This window comes from Notothenia rossii (genome assembly GCF_949606895.1).
Source record: "Notothenia rossii genome assembly, chromosome: 1".
NCBI classification, from domain to species: domain Eukaryota; kingdom Metazoa; phylum Chordata; class Actinopteri; order Perciformes; family Nototheniidae; genus Notothenia; species Notothenia rossii.
In genome coordinates this window covers 79,526,423-79,546,858 of record NC_136912.1, presented here as the reverse complement: position 1 = coordinate 79,546,858, position 20,436 = coordinate 79,526,423, and the positions used below count along the sequence as shown (strand labels likewise).

The 20,436-nt window shown below is 41.0% G+C and overlaps 2 protein-coding genes across 4 annotated transcripts in view; both read right to left on the bottom strand.

Moving 5' to 3' along the window:
* Nucleotides 1-1,894, bottom strand: part of LOC307019622 (microtubule-associated serine/threonine-protein kinase 3-like) — a gene marked incomplete at its 5' end in the record, with an annotated part of 26,205 nt that extends 24,311 nt beyond the window's left edge. Inside the window, one exon of the mRNA XM_079650620.1 lies at nucleotides 1,571-1,894. Coding sequence (XP_079506746.1) covers nucleotides 1,571-1,894 — 324 coding nt within the window. The remainder of the gene's footprint in view (nucleotides 1-1,570) is intronic.
* Nucleotides 1,895-8,872: 6,978 nt separating this feature from the next.
* Nucleotides 8,873-17,949, bottom strand: LOC307020156 (interleukin-31 receptor subunit alpha-like). 3 transcript variants are annotated; one of them, XM_079651334.1, is made up of 14 exons: nucleotides 17,764-17,949; nucleotides 17,055-17,181; nucleotides 16,146-16,303; nucleotides 15,853-15,995; nucleotides 15,731-15,764; nucleotides 15,175-15,297; nucleotides 14,345-14,421; nucleotides 13,470-13,692; nucleotides 11,406-11,609; nucleotides 11,095-11,247; nucleotides 10,735-10,890; nucleotides 10,555-10,624; nucleotides 10,305-10,380; nucleotides 8,873-9,693 (listed from the first exon to the last, which is right to left on the bottom strand). In XM_079651334.1, exons 1-14 carry the CDS (start codon nucleotides 17,894-17,896, stop codon nucleotides 9,364-9,366), a joined length of 2,007 nt encoding a protein of 668 aa, XP_079507460.1. In that variant the 5' UTR covers nucleotides 17,897-17,949; the 3' UTR covers nucleotides 8,873-9,363. The 3 variants fall into 3 exon arrangements, with proteins under 3 accessions (XP_079507460.1, XP_079507458.1, XP_079507459.1); XM_079651332.1 differs by having other exon boundaries at nucleotides 17,055-17,175; XM_079651333.1 differs by lacking the exon at nucleotides 10,555-10,624 and having other exon boundaries at nucleotides 9,516-9,693.
* Nucleotides 17,950-20,436: the final 2,487 nt, after the last annotated feature.

Below are 20,436 nucleotides of genomic sequence, written 5' to 3'. Positions count from 1 at the left end.
TCCGCTACACAGTGCCTTTTGCTTTAATAAAAAATGTTGATCACAAAAAAAAAAGGATATTTGGCGAATCTGAGTCTTGTGTTGACTCGTGCGTGAGGACGAGTCTGCTGGATCTCTGGATCTGCTGCTATACGGTTACGGCTCTGAGTCCGCACGAGTCTGCTATGTTTTGCACAGTGAGTCAGGATTTGCGAATCTCTGAGTCTGCTGTTGACTCGTGCATAATATAGCCGCGGGAGCCGGGAGCCAGCTCCGAGTCCCCACGAGTCTGCAGGAAGTTTCACTGATCCCCTCCCCTGAGCCAAACGATAACTTCTAGAAGCTATCCTACTTGCTAAAGGGTAGGCAGATGGACTGGGGTACGTTGTAATGTTATTTTACATGTTATAAAGAGAGTAGCGAGTGACGCAATTGATAGTTTTAATTTGTACGTCACACCAGGTGTAGGATTCAAAGGACTCGGGTTAATGGAGAGGGGGAGACTCGTCACGACCAGCTCATTTCTAGGATCCGGGTTAATGATCCGGATGAATCAGGACTCACCCATCTCTGGTTTCCGGTTATTTTTATTTTGAAATTCAGTTCCTGACGGACGCAAAAAAAGCCTGAGATTATGGAGTTAAACCAATAAATAAAAGCAAGGATAATTGTGTGTTATTGGTGAGTAAATAACAGTGTGTTATTTTCGAAAAGAATAACAAATTAGAAGGAAAAAAAGATTTTAAAAATACAGATTTCAGTATTTTGAGGCTCTGAGCCCCATTTATTTTCCTCACAGACAGCAACAAAAGTCAGAAATTATACGATTTAAAATAAAAGCAATAATTGTGGCTTGATATTGAGTAAGAACATGTTTTTATGAACCACACAGCTTCCGGTCTTCCACGACCCGAACGGAGAAAAAGACGTGCTGCAGGCACGAAACATATTACCAGTAGAAATACATTGCTTTTAAAATCGTGCTGTGCAACACGAAAAAAAGGGGAAAATCGTGTTGGTGAACACGAATGAATAGATTTAAAAATCGTGTTGGTAAACACGAAATGCCATGAGACTGGGTTGTACGATTAGCATCGTTAGCACAGATGTAGCTAGCTGCCACTCGCTTACACGCTAACCCAAGACTTAACATTAATTACGTAGCTGATTCAAATCATAAACACATAAATAAAGTACTCAAATTTCCCTTCACGCAAAACAGCATTCATGCACCTCTGTTTTAACCGCAGAGTGAGTCACAATAGTCCGATATAAGCATGAAGAACAAACAAACACGGCCGAGTTCAAGTTGTGTTCCCCGGATGAGCTGAGCAGGCAGAGTCCCTGTAGCATCATGGAGCTGCTAGCAGAGAGACAGGAAGCTTACAGCAGCAGTCACTGGACAGAGCTGTCACTCAATGTGACCACGTCCTAATTTATGTATAATTTATGTCTTTTTTTTCATTAAAAAAAATGAAAACCCCACACAGACACCTGCTCCGCCGGGTTTCCTGCAAACACCATGTGCTGTCCTGTTGGGGGTCCCGCCGACACCTGCTCCACCGGGGTTCCTGCCAACTCCATGACCTACTTTGTTGGGGGTCCCGCCAATACCGGTTCCGCCGGGGGTCCCGCCAACACCATTTCCTGTCCTGTTCGGGGCACCGACAACACCTGTTCCGCCGAGGGTCCTGCCGACACCAGCCCTTGTTCTTTCGGGAACACCTGTCCCGGCAACTCCGGTACCTGTCCCGCCGGGGGTCACGCTGACACCGGTTCCTGTACTGTCGGAGGTCACGCCGACACCGGATCCTATTCCGCCGGTGGTCCAGCCGGCCACGAACCCTGCCCGTCCATGTACCCGGCCCCCTGAGTTTGCCCGCCGCGGCCTTCGCCGCTTCTCTGCTTCTGCCATCCGCCCGAGTCCCATCCTCAAACTCTGACTTGCCCCCGGGCCTTCCGCCCGAGGCCCCCTCGTTGAACTCCGCCTTGCCCCCGGGCCGTCCGCCCTCCACCCCCTCCTTGAACTCTGCCCTGCCCCCGGGCCGTCCGCCCTCCACCCCCTCCTTCAACTCTGCCCTGCCCCCGGGCCGTCCGCCCTCCACCCTCCACCCCCTCCTTGAACTCTGGCTTGCCCCCGGGCTGTCTGAGGGGGGGGGGGGGTTTATGTCATGATTAGATGAGATGTGAGACTGGGATGGAGAATTGCACAGGGGAGAATAATGTAGATCTATGCCACAATTTTAGATGCAGATTTTGTTAAACTAATACGTTTGCGCTGTGGACCAACACTATAAATTGACGAGGAAGGGGGTAGCAATAAAGATAACACCATTAAACAGTTACACAGCATAACAGAAATAATATTGATAGCAGCGTCCCTAGCAACCACCTTGGTAACAATGAAAACGTTGAATGGACACAATTTCCTGAAGTAATCTTTGCAATAACTAGCAAACTAAAGATCATGTACATCCACTGCACACATAATCTGAAATAAAAACTCATATTTCTCACATCAAATGACATCAAAACGCATTTTAATGGCCAAACTAACCTTAAAATAGGCATTTTCCACCGAGAATAAAACGAATGTCGGCCATTTTCTTTTTTTCTGCAGGGAGAAATTTGAAGATCACGTGACATAGCCGCCAGCCATTGGAATGAATGGTGAAAAAAAACGTAGGGATCTTACAATTTCAGAGGCGTTTTTGTAGAAATACCACGTCCCAAGTTGTGGACCAACGTAGTTATACACATTATTTTGTGAGACTGGGTTGGCCCAACTGTGTCTTGTCCTGTGATTACCCTTCTGTGTATTTAGTCTTTTCTTCCCCTGTGCTCCTTGTCTGATCTTTTCCTTACCATGTTACCTGCGGGCTCCCATGGGCGCGGGAAGGCGGGTGCTGAGGGCGCTGCAGCACCCCCTAGCGGCAGGCAGGGGGGGCGGACCTCTATAATATAATACATTAACCGTGCTTTACGTCAACCTCATCATGAAAGAGGACGGCAGGAATGTAATTTCCCGTGTTCAGTGTGTGGGAGAGAGGGAGAGAGAGAGAGAGAGGGACCGGTGCCAGCAGCAGGGACCGTGTTGTTATCTGGTTAGCTAGCTGCACTAACGAACATAAGGAGCTGTTTGTTCCACAACAAGCTGAGCCTGAGGCTCAGGTGAGCTAAAGGACTCTCTGAGTGTTTAGATATTTAACTTTAGTCTAAGTTATCTCAGTGGGTCTCAAATTTTTTGGTCACAAATTATTCAAAAGATTATTTCCGCGGCACACCTTCATATGATCATTATAGTTATACAAAAAATAAGAGAATAAAGGAAAAAAAGTTATGAAATACTATATGACAGTAAAACAAGAATACAGTTTGAAAGGAAAGTGACTTCTGTAAAATATCCAGAAAGAAAAAGAACATCTGCTTACAGTTGTGTTTCATCTGGGTGTTGAGAGATGTATCCATATCTCTTAATGTTGCTCTCAAAGTGCAACAGATTGATGCTTTTAACTTCAATATTTAAAAAAAATCTTCCTAGAGGAGGTGAGGTACGCTTCCCATTCGTAAAAAATAGCACTTTACCCCTGCCTATATGCCGTGATCTGATTATCGAGACTTCATTAGCCGCGTTCACACCGGAGTACTTTTCCCACTTTAGTTCCGATATAGTTCCGAAATGTCGCGTTCACACCAAAAAGAGCCGGAACTAAAATGAGTTCATGAGAACCTTTTTACCCCCTTTTCCTTCCCTGCTAGAGAGCAGGGACTCTCATGCGGCTCTCTTGTGAGAAAAGAGCTATATTTCTGATTGAGTGGGCGGATTGCAAACCACGCCCCGTAAAACAAAAAAAAAGTGTTGTGAAGCCACCATTTTATTAGCATTATTAGCATTAGCGTTAGCATTAGCCCAGCGCAGAAACGCAGAGAGACTAACTTATGGCAACACAAAATAAAACATGGGAGTGGTGGAGATGAAGAGGTGTCGGCGTTCTGGCGATTTACTCGGAAGGCTTCAGTAGAAGCTGCTGGGAGTCCCAGCAGCTTCTACTGAAGCCAGTCCCCAACAACCGGGGACTTCCGGCCGGGGATTTTGGGCGGCAGTATACGCCGTGAAGTTGTTTGCGGCCTGCCAGTAAACCCAAAGCAGAAGAAGAAGAAGAAGAGACGTCAGCGGCTTCATTTGCCTAATCCACCCCCAGGGACTTATTCCGGTGTGAACGCGATCTGTACTTAGTTCATCAGAACTAAAGAGTTCTGATGAACTAAGTTCTCATGAACCTTTGTGGGAAAAGTACTGCGTTGTGAATGCGCGTAATGTAACAGTCGCGGGTGTACTGTGTGTTTACATGTGGGGAGTGCTTTTGTGCGTTCTCTATAGTGCCCGTAATAGTGTTCACTGGAGTCCAGCACCTCAGCACCCCCGCTCAAAATACCTTCCCGCGCCTCTGCGTGCTCCCGTCTGTAAGTTTGACCTGTTGCATGTGCTCAGGGGCGCTAAGGGGGTGAAAAGTTAGGATGATTCTAGGGGCCCGTGACTGACAGGGGCCCCAAAAAATGTTAGAACATTAAGAAAAAAATGTTAAGTAACCTTTCATCAATCATCAATAATTAACATTAATATAACGTCATATTGATGATTTACTCACTAAACGTATGATTCATTTAACTTATTTTCTTCCAAAAGTTAATTATCCAAAGCATCGAACACCCCCCTCTATTTACATGTAATGGTTTGGTCCTGCCTCCAAATGCTGTGCAGCACCGGCCCTTTCTAGCAGTTAGAGTGTGTACGATATCTCAACGACTAACAAAGTCAGGCTTTCAAGAAAGAAAAGAAAGGAGAGAAAGACAAGAGAGAGGGACTAAAGGGCGACAGTATGTCACCATGTTTTTTAAAAGAAAAGGTGGGTGTGGTCCATGAGTGGTGGAAATTAGTCTGTTAACTAAGCGTAGTCCATTGTAAATAATAATTGTAATGTTTTGCTGACATTAAAGGTGGGGTAAGTTTGAGAAACCGGCTCGAGATACACTTTGTTATATTGCATGGAATGCTCTTAACATCCCGATAGCAATGAATATCTTAAGTGCTTTGACAAAAAATCCATACAAAAATGTCATCTGTGGAAGCCGTAGTACTGTAAAAAGCACGACCAATAATTTTAGCCGGCCCGGCTAAAATGACTGGATAGCCTACCTGCCTGTCAGCCTTCCATCTGTGCACAAACTTATCTCGTGCCCTCATTTGTCATGTGCGCGTTCTTGTGTGTTGGAGGAGGGGCTCTGTAAGGAAGTGGCAGATTTTTTCCGGTTGCAAATTGTAGCGCACTCTAGCTGGTTTCTCCAAAATTACCTAACCCACCTTTAATGTCAGCAAAACATTACAATTATTATTTACAATGGACTACGCTTAGCTAACAGACTAATTTCCACCACTCATGGACCACACCCACCGTTTTCATTTCACTCTTTTAGCTGACATTTAATAAATGCAGGTACATTTTTAGCAGCTATTCATACTAAATCAGTTTTCCCTCCCCTGGTGCCAGGACCAACAGATCCATCTTTAGGCTCCGCAGCCCTGTTCCCCCATAAGGCGTTGCAGTCTTGCCATGTTGTCCATTGAAAGCCAGTTGGCTAGAAAGCTGGACTTCAAGGCTTGAAGAGCCCAAGTCCTTGACGTTCAAGGACTTGATCAGTGACTTTGCCGGTAAGAAGGCTAGGCGCTGGGCTCTTGGTTAGTAAGGCTGAGCCAGGGCTCGTAATAACTGTTAAAGGGCAAGGCTATGGTAACGATATTGGATCACTACACAGAAGATGCATGATGAGAAAAAGACTGAGAACAGGTAATAGGCTCTGATTTAGCACCCCCATCAGGCCTTTTCATTTCCATTTCCGTTTTGTTGTCCGTTTACACTTTAATACCCGCTTATTTTGTAGTTGATATGTATATTTATAAAAAAATCTGCTGCTTATGTTATTTTTTTTGTTATAGCGTTTTATAAATTATAATATTGGTGTTAATGTTCACTTTATTTTAATTTAAGAGGTCACGTATATTTAAGTTATATTTATTTTGATTTTTTAATGTTCCATTCAAAAATGTTATTAAAAAGGCATGTACACCATAAAAGATGACTATTGAGGTCTATTGTCAGGAATGTTAGTGTTATATCAAATAGTGAATTCTACTGCAGTAGAATGTTGCACGTCTGCACAGTTGTTATATGTTCACCGCTCAGTGTCAGTAAATATGACGTAGTTAGTATTGGACTACAAGATAGATGCAAGCCTGTACAGGTAGTTATTTAAAGCATAAATGAGTCGGTTCGGTTCTGGAGGTGTGGTTAGCATTGTGCTTGGTTGGCGTGGCCTGGGTCTGGTGGTGAGGCCCAATGTGATATCTTTTCATGGGGCCCAAAATCCCTGGCAGCGCCGCTGCATGTGCTCCCCAGTTTGTTAGTGTATTTGTTTCTTGTTGTCATCGGCTTTTTTAATAAAGCTCGCCTTTTATTTCTTGACCTTTTTTGTATTTTTTTTAATGCACTTGGGTCCTAATTCTCCCCTAAGCTGACAAGCGATGTACTTTCCCAAAAGTCTTACAACCTTTTTTAAGTTTTTAAGATACATTTTCACATCAATGTATCATAGCTTGCGACGACACAATGTTATGCCACATTGGGGTTCTCTGGATGTGATTTAACTGTTATGTCTTAGTTTTTGACTAAACTCTGGAACTCAAAATCTATATGTCTTAAACATGTCCTTATTATAGGTTATATATATATATATATATATATATATATATATACACACAGTGGGGCAAAAAAGTATTTAGTCAGCCACCAATTGTGCAAGTTCTCCCACTTAAAAAAATGAGAGAGGCCTGTAATTTTCATCCTAGGTACGGTTCAACTATGAGAGACAGAATGGGGGGAAAGAATCCATGAAATCACATTGTAGGATTTTTAATGAATTAATTGGTAAATTCCTCGGTAAAATAAGTATTTGGTCACCTACAAACAAACAAGATTTCTGGCTCTCACAGACCTGTAACTTCTTCTTTAAGAGCCTCCTCTGTCCTCCACTTGTTAACTGTATTAATGGCACCTGTTTGAACTCATTATCAGGATAAAAGAAACCTGTCCACAACCTCAAACAGTCACACTCCAAACTCCACTATGGCCAAGACCAAAGAGCTGTCAAAGGACACCAGAAACAAAATTGTAGACCTGCACCAGGCTGGGAAGACTGAATCTGCAATAGGTAAGCAGCTTGGTGTGAATAAATCAACTGTGGGAGCACTTATTAGAAAATGGAAGACATACAAGACAGGTGATAATCTCGCTCGATCTGGGGCTCCACGCAAGATCTCACCCCGTGGGGTCAAAATGATCACAAGAACGGTGAGCAAAAATCCCAGAACCACACGGGGGTACCTAGTCAATGACCTGCAGAGAGCTGGGACCAAAGTAACAAAGGCTACCATCAGTAACACACTACGCCGCCAGAGACTCAAATCCTGCAGTGCCAGATGTGTCCCCCTGCTTAAGCCAGTACATGTCCAGGCCCGTCTGAAGGTTGCTAGAGAGCATTTAGATGATCCAGAAGAGGATTGGGAGAATGTCATATGGTCAGATGAAACCAAAATAGAACTTTTTGGTAAAAACTCAACTAGACGTGTTTGGAGGAGAAAGAATGCTGAGTTGCATCCAAAGAACACCATACCTACTGTGAAACATGGGGGTGGAAACATCATGCTTTGGGGCTGTTTATCTGCAAAGGCACCAGGACGACTGATCCGTGTAAAGGAAAGAATTAATGGGGCCGTGTATCGTGAGATTTTCAGTGACAACCTCCTTCCATCAGCAAGGGCATTGAAGATGAAACGTGGCTGGGTCTTTCAGCATGACAATGATCCCAAACACACCGCCCGGGCTACGAAGGAGTGGCTTCGTAAGAAGCATTTCAAGGTCTAGGAGTGGCCTAGCAAGTCTCCAGATCTCAACCCCATAGAAAATCTTTGGAGGGAGTTGAAAGTCTGTGTTGCCCAGCGACAGCCCCAAAACATCACTGCTCTAGAGGAGATCTGCATGGAGGAATGGGCCAAAATACCAGCAACAGTGTGTGAAAACCTTGTGAAACTTACAGAAAATGTTTGACCTCTGTCATTGCCAACAAAGGGTATATAACAAAGTATTGAGATGAACTTTTGTTATTGACCAAATACTTATTTTCCACCATAATTTGCAAATCAATTCTTTAAAAATCAGACAATGTGATTTTCTGGATTTTTCTTTTCCTCATTTTGACTCTCATAGTTGAGGTATACCTAGGATGAAAATTACAGGCCTCTCTCATCTTTTTAAGTGGGAGAACTTGCACAATTGGTGGCTGTCTAAATACTTTTTTGCGTCCACTGTATATACACTGGTATATACACTGTGGTATCTGCTCATGGTATTTTCTTGACCCAACATGGTGTTTATCAAAAACAATAAAGTGACATGCGCCGCAAGCAGGCCACCACCTGACAATACAGGAAGCAGGCCAAATGTTTATTTTGCAGAGAAACTAGGGTGCAGTGTGGTGGTAAATGCTATTGGTCTGTCATCACTTCTTAAAAAAACAAGGCATGTTCTAGTTTGAACAAGGTAGATCGAAACACCACAGAAGCTTCTTTGGCAATGAGTAATATTGTGTCACCTTGCATGAGCTACCTTCTTTTAAGGTCATTGGGGTTTTTTGTGACCACTTCCTGTCACATGTTCACCTTTAGGCAATTCTCTCAGTTGTGCTCAGCCATAACAAAGACACTGGCTCTTTACTGGCATCCTCAGGTTTCGTTTTACACTGCCTTACAATGGACCAGACTCTTAAGGAGAGGCTGATATCTAATTGTGTTTTTTTTAATGATTCAATTATACTTTACTATATATAATTGAGCTTTATAAAAATTACATTTGAATGTCATACAAAGCAGCATGAATAGCAGTGTGCAGATGTCATTAGTTTGATGGTGTTTTGTCATCTACAAACGTTTGTATGGATTTTGAGCTCATGGAAACCCAAGATGAAAAGTCATAAGATCACCCATGTCGGTATGAATCATGTTCTGAGAATGCATTTTAAAAGTTTCATGGAAATTCATCCAAAGGTTATTGAGATTTGCTCTATCTGAAATTACCTAAAATGAAAAAAAATCTGAAGTCTGAACAATGATTTGAGATCCTGCATTGAAAAGGCTGTCAGTAAAAAAAAAAACATGAACATTTAACAAACATTTTCCTAATAAGTAGATGATTCTGCACAGTAAAATATTTATGCAGTCTTCAGAATAAGTCAATGTTGTGCTGTGGGGCAGTAAAATCATTTAAATTCATCTCACAGGGAGTCCCTCTTCACATCGAAGACCAGACCTTTCTTGTATATCAGCATGGCGATCTCATTTTCCAGCTGTTCCACATCTGTCATTTCTCCTTCTCTGGAGCTCCTCAGTGCCTCCTCTGTAGAGCCAGAGATCAGACACTCATCACTGGACCTTCCTAACATCCTTGAATCCCATCTCTCGTTGTCCTCGTCCTCATCGGTGTCTTCCTCCCACTCTCCAGCAAGAACAGCGCTCTCCTCTGCGTCCTCAGGGACAGACTTTATCTCTGGATGAAGCTGGAGCAGCATCAGCTCATCCACCTCCTCCTTTCTCTCCAGAAAATCCTGTTCACATTAGCAGAGGAATGTTGAATGTAAAAATGTAAATCCTGTAATTATCTGATGAAGAGTGTAAAGGTATTTTTTTAGTTTGCTGCCCTGTTTGATTGCCATAAATAATAAACAAACAGGACCTACACAAACTATGTGGTTCACACAGAACAATGGGAGTGAGTTTTTCCGATCACAATAGCAGTTCACACACTAAGTTACTGAAACCTGTCTTTACTATGACGGAGAAAATGATGATGGTTCTGCTTTCCGGTCAACATCACAGTTGGTGTTTTTTTCACATCGTCTTTCTACAGTTTCATGAGGGACTTTCCTTTGTTTTATCAAAACATATAATGCATTCAGCAACACCCGCTGCCTCCCCATGCCTGTCTTTTACGCTTCTAAATACTAAGGTCTTCTCACCACAGTAGACGATAAAGTTGTACTCGGTTGTATTTAATATCAGTGTAAGTCATTAGCATAATGTTAAAACACCTTGCCCCAAGGCACTTGTAAACCTAAAAAAACTAAATGACCACAGATTAATTTGTCAAGCTTTCAGAAGGAGACAAAAGTCAACATCTGCTTAACAGCTGTAAATATGTTAAAGAACTGTCTCTTACCTGACTCTCTGGGTGATAAAGGATGAAATCTGGAATAACAGGTGTCGGCACAGCAGGGAAGATGTTGTCTTTGATTCTAAGTGTTGGAAAAAAAGTTTAGAAAAAGATAAAACTTCGGATTTGAAATTGCAAAAGTTCAAACAAACCAAATTCCTAAAGGCTGCTATGGCATTTTTTAAAATGAGAGCGCGTAATAACAAAAGCAGCACAGTTTGGCAAACTGTAGAATAATACAGGAGGGTTAACCTACCTCTTCAAGATGCAGGTGCACATTGTTGTGAGTATAACAAACATAAACAGCAGGCAGAGACTCCACAACACTAATTTAAGAGAACAAAATGAAAATTGTGTTTGCTCCCACATGTGTAAAAAACGGCTACAGTGACCTGTATGTAACTAAAAATACAGAAATACAAGGCAGTTTTAATACCATTCACAGGCTTCTCTGGCAGCGTGTTGATAGTGACTGTGGCTTCAGGTCCTTCTCCTACTCGGGTCACTCCAACCAGGCTGACGTTGTATTTCGTTCCTTGCGTCAAGTTTCCGAGCCGGTATTTCACCACTGAGGCTGATATGTTATGGCACTCTGAAAAACGTTCAGAAAGGGACACACTGCTGACACTTAAACACACTTGGCTGTGATATTATAATGTTCCTTTTCTCACATTCTGTAAGCGTAAGTATGTTTGTGGTTCAATCAGAAGTATTACAATTGGTGAAGTATATTTAAAATACATAATCAAATGAATCTAAAGAAAAATCTACTGATGAGTAAAAGGGTGTTTCAAACCTTTGCGCTCATCCTGTGAACTGACTTTCACACTGCACAGGCTGTAGTGTGTGAGGAAACCTCGCTGGTCTGCAGAGGGAATGGCTTTCCAAGACAAGTTAGAAGTGTCTGTTTCACTGAAAGCAATGAAGTCCTGAGGTTCTCTGAGGGGAGCTGCAGAGAAAAATAAAATGTTGGGTCAAAATGTTGGGTCATTTGGGTCAGAAAAACCTATTTAATAAACTTAGCACTGCTTTATTAGACTTCGATCTGCACTGGATCAGTGTCAGCATCATCCTGAGAATATTAAAATCTAATTTAAAGACACTTACCGCCCTCTTTTTGATAAAAGAGGCACATTTTAAGTGTCCATGGTTTCCCATCAATGCATTTGTGTTCAAAGTACAGGTAGCGAACGTAGTCCTTAATGTCTGTATCAGAAACAGACCTTGGCCATAAATCTTCATCTTGAAGCTCGAACCACTCGGGGCAAGTTTTCTTCTTTGGTTTTATATTCAGTAAGGTGTTGTCACAAACTACAGTGGGGAAAAGAAAAAAAAGCTTTAAAGACTAACTGAAAGATATACATGATAAACTCTCTCACACACACACACACACACAAAAACACACACACACACACACACACACACACACACACACAGTGCTTGAATTGGAATAAAAAAGGTGCCAGTACTCTAAATCAGCAACAAGTATTTGGCACAAAGTCATAGTATATCCTATAATGCTGGTGGGTTTGTCTCTTTACTGTATATTTTAGAAAGGCTCACTGTACTTAAACAAAATGACTCAGGGTGCATCTGAGATTAGAGGGGGTGCAGTGGTAAAGTGCTATTTTTATAAGTGGGGAGTGGACCTGACACCCTCTAGTCTAGGGGGGTCCGGGGGCATGCTCCCCCGGGAACATTTTTTTTTAAATATTGAAGTTAGATGCATCAATCTGGTGCACTTTGAGAGCAAAATGAAGAGATATATGGATACCTCTCAACATCCATAATGAAACAACTGTAAACAGATTTACTTTTTCTTTATGGTTATAAAAGAAAGTAAAGCTTGACTCCTACTGGCTGGTTAAATGACTCCTCGTCCCTGAGGCCACTACCAGTTTTTTGTGCCATTTTGCTGGATTTATTTGTCAATAGCGTTGCTGCACAAAGTGATAGCCCTCTAGTTTAAATCTACTACGCAAAAATAAACATATGGAGATGGGTTACTATTTAAAAAAAAATTGCAAATCTATTTGGGAACAGTGGGGCCGGGCCTCAAATCCTATAGGGGGGTCCGTGGGCATGCTCCCCCGGTAAGATTTGTTTTAAATGTTGGACTTAAATGCATCAATCTGGTGCATTTTGAGGGGGAAATAAAGAGACTACACCCATATGAAACAAAAATGTATACATTTAAATAATCATAAAATCATAAGTACATGGCCATAACCAATAACATACAATATCCAATATGAAAAAACATTTAAACTTGTTTATTTATTTGTTTTTGGTTCATTTATAGTTGTGAGTGTGTCTGGGCTCCTGAATCGGCCTCTCCTGTCTCCCTCCTCTCCCCCCTGCTCCTCTTTGAGGCAACAGCAAAGACTAGTTTTAGCTCTCAACAAGTTTATCTGACCTTTTTTCACCTAGTTAACATTTTGTTTGTATTATTCATGCATATTTTACTAATCACTACCTCCTCAAATGGAAATATGTGTTTACATAAATGGTGACCGAACCGTTTGAGACCCACTGAGATAACTTAAACTAAGTTAACTATCTAAAGACTCAGAGAGTAATTTACCTCACCAGAGCTGTAGTTATCAGCCTCTCAGTCTGACAGCAAAGGACTTTCCCTCCACCTTGTTGTTTTAACAGCTCCTTATATCCGTTAGCGCAGCTAGCTAGCACCAGATGCTAACAACAATACACGTAACCGGTGCGCGCGCTTTCTCGCTCGCTCGCGCCACACATACACCAACACACACCCTCCCGAGCTTGAATGACACACAGAGACCAATCGAGGGCATTAGTATGATCTGTATGAAAGTGGCAATGTCGGCAGGCCACGTCATGTAGACAGCCAGTCACCCTCTGTGAGGCAGAGTCAGACCCACATTTGCGCTGCGTTGCGTTTAAAATATATACGTATATTGCCGGCGGCTGAGTACCGGCATTTTACTGAGTACCGGCCGGTAGTCAGTAAGAAGTGCCGGTACCGCATGGGTAAAAATCAGAAGTGCCGGTGAGCACCGGCCCAATTCAAGCACTGCACACACACACACACACACACACACACACACACACACACACACACACACACACACACACACACACACACACACACACACACACACACACACACACACACACACACACACTTCGGCCTACTTTTTAACTCTGCAGCTGGTACGGCTGGTATTTGTAGGATTGCTGGTGGAGAACTTCCTGCTGCGTTTCTGCCGTTAACAAAGATTTTGACGGCAGAGTACGAGACAAAAGTAATATATGTAGTCTCAGTCGTGTTGATGGGATAATCTCTTATTTTCTTACAAGTACAGCCATGGGAAGACTGTGTTTCATTCAGACTGTACGTCGCGGCATGAGGCATCTCCTAAAGAACAGAAGAGACAAACAGCAAACTGAACCACTGAACAAGGTCACCATGATAAACTGTGAGTGGTACAAAGCAGCACCAGGTGAAAGAGAGACATCTAAGATGAAAAAGTGTAACAAACCCTGTTTAGAAACAGTCGAGAGAGTTTTATGTGCCGGTTTCAAATCATTCAAACTAGTGAGGTTGAACATTTTCTTTAAACTTTTAAAATAGTCACGAAATGTTTATCCCTGGCAACATTTGTTTTATAAAATGACAAGACAACCTGAAGCTTAAATTATACTCTAATAGTTCAACGCGGACCTTAATGGTATATATAATTAATTTTACACAATAACCTCAATTTAGTTCTTTGCAGTCAAATTAAAACATTTTGATGGCGTTTTGAAAGAGTTTAACTGCCTACATTCTGAATATAAGGAATTACTGTATTACATACATAATGTCAGGAATATACACAGCATTTTTTTATTTCATTAAATGCATCCCTATATTTGTATGTGGCCAGTGGCGCCCCAAGACGCTCTGGGGGTCCCCAGGCAGAAGAGACATGCCACCCAACACATCAAGCACAACTGTAGTAAATATGTCTTTTTCTAATCACGACCCAGCATGAATGTATTGGTGTTGTTTCTGGACACTGGTTTACCTTCCACGTTAGCGCCACCTTTCGAGTCCCATTTGAAAGGGTTATATTCATGGTTACTTCAGGTTTTTGTTCCAGCTCTGCAATAAAAATACAAGATAGTGTTAATAAGGCTAGTATCTTAAGGCTGCATCTGCTCACATGTTTCCATCTACAAAGGTACAAATAAGGAACATGCATGCATTTTGAAAAACAAATCTAGGGCGGGCAGCCTAATGTTCTTAGGGAGGTGTTTTATAGGTGTTGATATACTCGTAACAACCTGACTGCTATTAATAGATCAAATGCTCTGACAAAGAATAAAAAGGTCTGATATCTGTGGCTGTCACAGGACTTCAACCAACCTTCCTGTCTGTGCGTGTCATTGTGCGTCACCATAATCTTCCACACACTGCTAGCTTGATAGCTGTGAGTACTAACAATGGCCATTTTCATTTTTCATAAAGATAATTCTGGGATATTGGCTTTGAAAGGGAGTCCTGAAAGGGAGTCCTGAAAGGAGCGCTGTCAGTGTTACAAATTGTTGTTCTTCGAGCAACTCTCATTGGAGAATAGTAAAAACTGTTCTGGGTTTTTAGGTTAAATGATAAAAATCAGACTAACTCTTAATGGCTTCTTAAGGTTACTTAGCCACACTTTGTAACCCTGGATAATGTAATGTTAAGGGGTGGTAGAGAGGACTGATATTTCTAGGATAAATAATTGAGTTTGAGTTATCCAGTGACAGATATCAGTACATTTTCTCTGGTCTCAGTGAGTCTTTGTGATTTGTGAAGCCACACACTTTATCCATCAGAAGTCTTTAGCAAAATACTTGAAATCATGGAGTTTACCTGCAGGAACAATCACAACAGGAGACCAGTCGCTCCACAGTGGGTTTAGGGCCTTAGTGGACCGATGTCTGATTTGAACCTGGTAAACCGTATCCTTTAACAGATTCTCAACAAGCACATGGTCTGTTGGATTAAAACAAAAACAGATATTTCATGAATTGGATATTTAAACATGTTCTACTCTTAATTTATTACTTTTAATTTTAATATATTATTTGTTTCCTATCGTCAACAAACCACATGAAAGGACCAAAGTTAACAATGAATAAAACCTAACACTAGAAACCAAAACCTTTTTCCATACTCTGATATATCTGTTCCTCTTTAACATACTTGTAGCTCTCCATTGTTGCACTGTGTCAGTGGAACACTACTTTCTAATGAACCAGGCAACTGCATTTTAGTTTGAGTGAATATCACATTCACTGCTGTGCTGCTGTAAACACACACTTGTTCATATTAGGACACAGAATATAATCCTCAGGAAATGCACAATTTCTTCTGAGTGACATCAATGTTTGACTGAGCCTTTTTAAAGATTTAAGAGATAACTCACGCATTGAAGTGTCACTAGTGGTATTTGTTGTTATCTGTAATAGCAATACGGTTAATAAGTTAAATGAATTGATTAGCAACAACTTCAGTTGTATTACACTTTGGAAGTAAAATCTTCCTTACTTTTCCCCATGAATCTGTACGGTTTTCATCTCTGCGTAACAGGATTTCTGCTGCAGCTGGATGCTCCTCTGATGGCGTCCAGCTCAAGCTGAGGTTGTTTTTTAACCAGGACATGGAAATATGTGTTGGTGCTTCATACTTTACTGTTGAGGAAAAGCAAAAATAAGTGTTTTGTGATTTTTGTTTTTTACAATCATTCATATAAACGTTTGTACCTTATCAATAGCAATAGCGGCAATAACAGTGTTTTAAACTCGCATGTTGTCGGGTGAAATAAGAGGATCTTCCAGTACCTGTGTGTGAGAGCACAACAGACCTCTTGGTGGACGCGCATCTGGAGTTTCCTATGTGAGCTTCAACCCAAATCTTGACAGAACGATTTTTAAGTCGTTGAAATGGTTTCTCGTTGATCTCAAACCAGGTCCTTGCAATGTTCCTGACTCTTACTTCACTGTGGGTAAACATATAGATCTAGTTAATTGAAAACGACATAAATACATCCCACATGTCCTCAGAGTTAGAAGATACATTTAATGAAGCCCTTGACATCAAACTATTTTTTACTTTAATACTTTCTCTAAATGCAGAGTTTATTTTATTTCTTGAGTATTCACTCCAGAAACTTTACTTGGAAACTGGGATTTTCCTCCAAAGCTTCCACCATCATCCCAGCTGATGTCCGAAACAGTGATCAGTACTGACTGTGAGGAGGGGGGAGACAAAAGTTTTGCACTCCAGTTTTACGATAATACAGCTAGACTTGTTTTGTCTAAAGGTAACAACATCCACCTTCCAGTCCCTCGAAGACTCATCAATTCACATGTGATACATATTATTTGTTTGAACTTTATTTGATATACTTTTAAACAGAGGCAGGCTACCTGTTACCCACTGTTCCAATATTTACACTAAGCTAAGCGTCTCCCAACTGTTGCCTCTTTTTTTCAGTAGAGCGCTGTCAAAGCTTGACCAAAGGTGAGACAAATGTCATAAGTTTGCAGAAGTCTGTTGCCTTTGAGGGGTTTATTTTCGAGACAATATGGAGAGGATGGATTGGTGTTTATTAAGAGTGTTGGTGTCTTTTATTTGCCAGATCAATACGTATTCACACAATAATAACAAAAGGTCAACTTGGACAATTTTTGGTTGCGATGCTGTCACCATTTTAAAATATTGCAGCTCAAACACAGAACAATACTCACTCAATGTAAAGATCAAATTTCACATTGCTCTCAGTGGTGTTGTTCGTGCTCCATTCACACCTGTAATCTGGAGCTTCAGCGGTTCTTCTGAAGCACTCAGGACTGGAAGGAGCGTCACATGCTGACCCTCAGGAGAGACACATTTGAAATGATCTCATTTATTCATTTTAACATTTATTTGACTGAGCCTAGAAACCAACAAACACAGCAACAAACACATAAGAAGGTGGCGCTGCAGTTGTTATTCTATTAACCTTTTGATATTCCAATTGTAAAGTTACCTCTTGATAACATTCTTTTAATTTCATCATGGTATTTCAATTCGACTGTGATTAAAAAGAAAATAATAATACACTTTACAGACAAGGTTAGAGGTTTGGACCAAACACTGAACCCTTTTTATTCTGAGCAGTCAAACTGAGTCATCTTCAACACTAAGAAATCCTTTTGACTTAGTTACTTATATATATATACAAATAAATACCCAACCAATATGGGAATGATCAGTTTAGATAAGGAGATGCAATCTTTAAGCGGAAACCACATGGTATTGATAAACTAACCAATATTTTGTGGCTGACATTCCATTCGTACTGATAAAGAAAATTCACTTTTGTATGTGTGCTTTTTATTCTGCTGTGTTTTAAGATGATCAGATAGAGGTTAACAGTAAATGATGTCCTTAGGTATGAGCAGACCATTTATTTACCTTTGCTGACCGTTGTAAAGAGCATCAACAGGATAATGTATTCGTGTAGTAAACTCCAGCTTTTCAAAGATTCCATATGGTATATTCTAAAAAAAAGTCTTAAAGGCTCATTCTTCAGCATGTGAGAGCCCATGTATTCAACCTGCCTTCACGTAACTCACTTGTCTTTCTCAGAAATGTCAGACAAAGTTTCATGTTCCCTAGAGCCTAGACTATATGAGCTGCAGTAAAAACCACGTGTCAGGGGCGGGGGGGGGGCGGGGGGGGGGGGGGGGGGTGGGGGGGGGGGGAGGGGGGAGGTTTATGTTTGGCACACTGGCAGAAAAAAGTGAAAGTCTTTGAAGTGTTTTTTTTTCTTCTTTTAAAGTTACTTCGCCTACAATTGTTGCAGTTTCCATATCACTGTACATCTGTCTGTGTTTCTATGTCTGTCACTAACTGATCTTTGGTCACATAAAGATGGATTTTTTTTGTGAGGTAAATATCAAGTTATAGGGTTTCACCTTCCCTAATTCAAAAGCACTCTGAGTTGGATGGAGGTTAATGAAAGGGGTTTCCCATCTTTTGTTTTTCTTAATCTGTTGACAAAATTGAGATGCCAGCATTGTATAACTATTTGAAATGTTCTACCCAGTGTTGGTCCTGCCAATGATCATTCTCCCCATTATCCCTCTTCCTAAATCCTCATTTATTCCCCCATTTCCCATTCAAAGTTCCAGTTTCCAGAGAGGGGCGAAAGGACGTGGAAGAACACAAGCTCAAAAGATAGTTTCAGCTAATTGAATTGGGATTTGAGCATGTGTATTGTTGGCTGAAACTACTGTATCTTTCGAGCTTGATTTTGTCTTGTAAATGATCGGTTTACCCGTAGAACAAAATGTTTTGTTAACTTTTATCATAGACCCCTGAGGATCCTTTGCCCTTCTCCAGTGCTCCTCTTGTACAGAAGTCAACTTTTCAAGATAAAAGCGCAAGTCATGTTGTATGAAACTGAAACGTTGTGTAAATAGGAAACGGGGAAAGGAATGAGGAAGTAAGAAGAGGGAAAATGTGGGAGAAAGATTGACGGTTGGACCAACGCAAGCTAAGATAGTTTTAAAATAGTTGCACAATGATGGCATCCCAATTTAGTAACAAACTACAGCATCATTTAGATAAATATATTTTCAAAAACATTACATCAAATGAAGATAATAATTTTTATGAAGGGATCACTCACTGTCCTTCAAAACACACAGAGAATCAACATTCCACTCTGCATTCTTAAAATTGTATTTATTGCTTTCAGAAAGCCAAATATTATGCTTTTTATGGTCATCGAACTCCATGAAAGAAACATAATCAACTGTCATTTTGTCCTACTATCACAAACTTTCTAGTTAGCTAAAGCCTGATATGTCACAGAGCTTCATTGTTGTCAAGAGTATTTTAAATTAATCCCACACATACACCACCCTGCTGCTGTAAATACTCAGAGCACATGTGTCAAACTCAAGGCCCAGGGGCCAAATCAGGCCCTTGGTGGATTTAATTTCGGCCCGCAGGATAATTTCTAATTACTATTAGATTTGGCCCGCCGGTATATTGCATGCACACCATCACTCAATCCTGAGGATTTCCTCAGCTCAGACCCTGACCCCAAACATTGATGAACTTGCACCCTAGATGAGATCCCAAGTGTCTGGCTTGAATTAGCATCACAGAGCAGCACACTGAGTTTCAATCGATCTTTCTTTCTGCACTTTGTTTCTTGCGACAGCAGGGCATGTTTGGAAGCTGTTGTTGGCCTGTGGAAAAATGTAATCATAAGAAATGTCTCTGAAAAGCTGCAGATAGCGCCATAAGAAATGAATGCAACAGATTATTTAATGTTGTTTTTATAGGCAATAATTTAAGCTTTGTTAGTTCCAAGTTTAATATGTGCAATAAGTTCATTTCAATACATTTTGCAATAAACATTGAACCAGTATAGCCCTCGACTAGTACCAATTTTTATATTTTGGCCCACTGTGTATTTGAGTTTGACACCCCTGCTGCACAAAGGCATGGAATGTGAATTATTCCTACACTCAATATGGACCCATACAAATATTATGTACGTATCTTGTGCAAAAAATACAGTTAACTGCTCTTTATATGCAATTACTTAGCTTTTTCAAGAATTTAAACTATAACTAATTGTTGTAAAATATGTATGTGTAAATGTCAAATTTTGAGCAATAATACGTTACATTTACCATACATAAGAAATGTTCAATGCACAGAGGAAAGGATTATTTCGCTTTATACGGTTCTCTTTGCAATCTGGCAACTGGTAGCTACATTTTTATAGAGGTGGATGCCCTACACATGTCAGTAACACATCAAAATGAAATAAAAAGAGAAAATCCAAGCAGATGCACATGTTCCCCTTCTGCTACAAACTCCTTGGACTAACTACCTTCTTCCATCCTGATGGTCTGCATGCAGCTCACTTAGTGGCGGATATAGAAACGCAGACACATTACAGTAGGTGTCTGAACTCTGTTGCTGTAGTTTCCAGAGTCTCCTTCCGTTTGTCTTTGATGTAGATTCTGCAACAATTGTTGGCAAATTATTTTAAAAGAAGGTAAAGAAATTACAAAATTGGTTTGAAATGTCATCACTTTCAGGATAACTGTTGTGTGTGTCTGC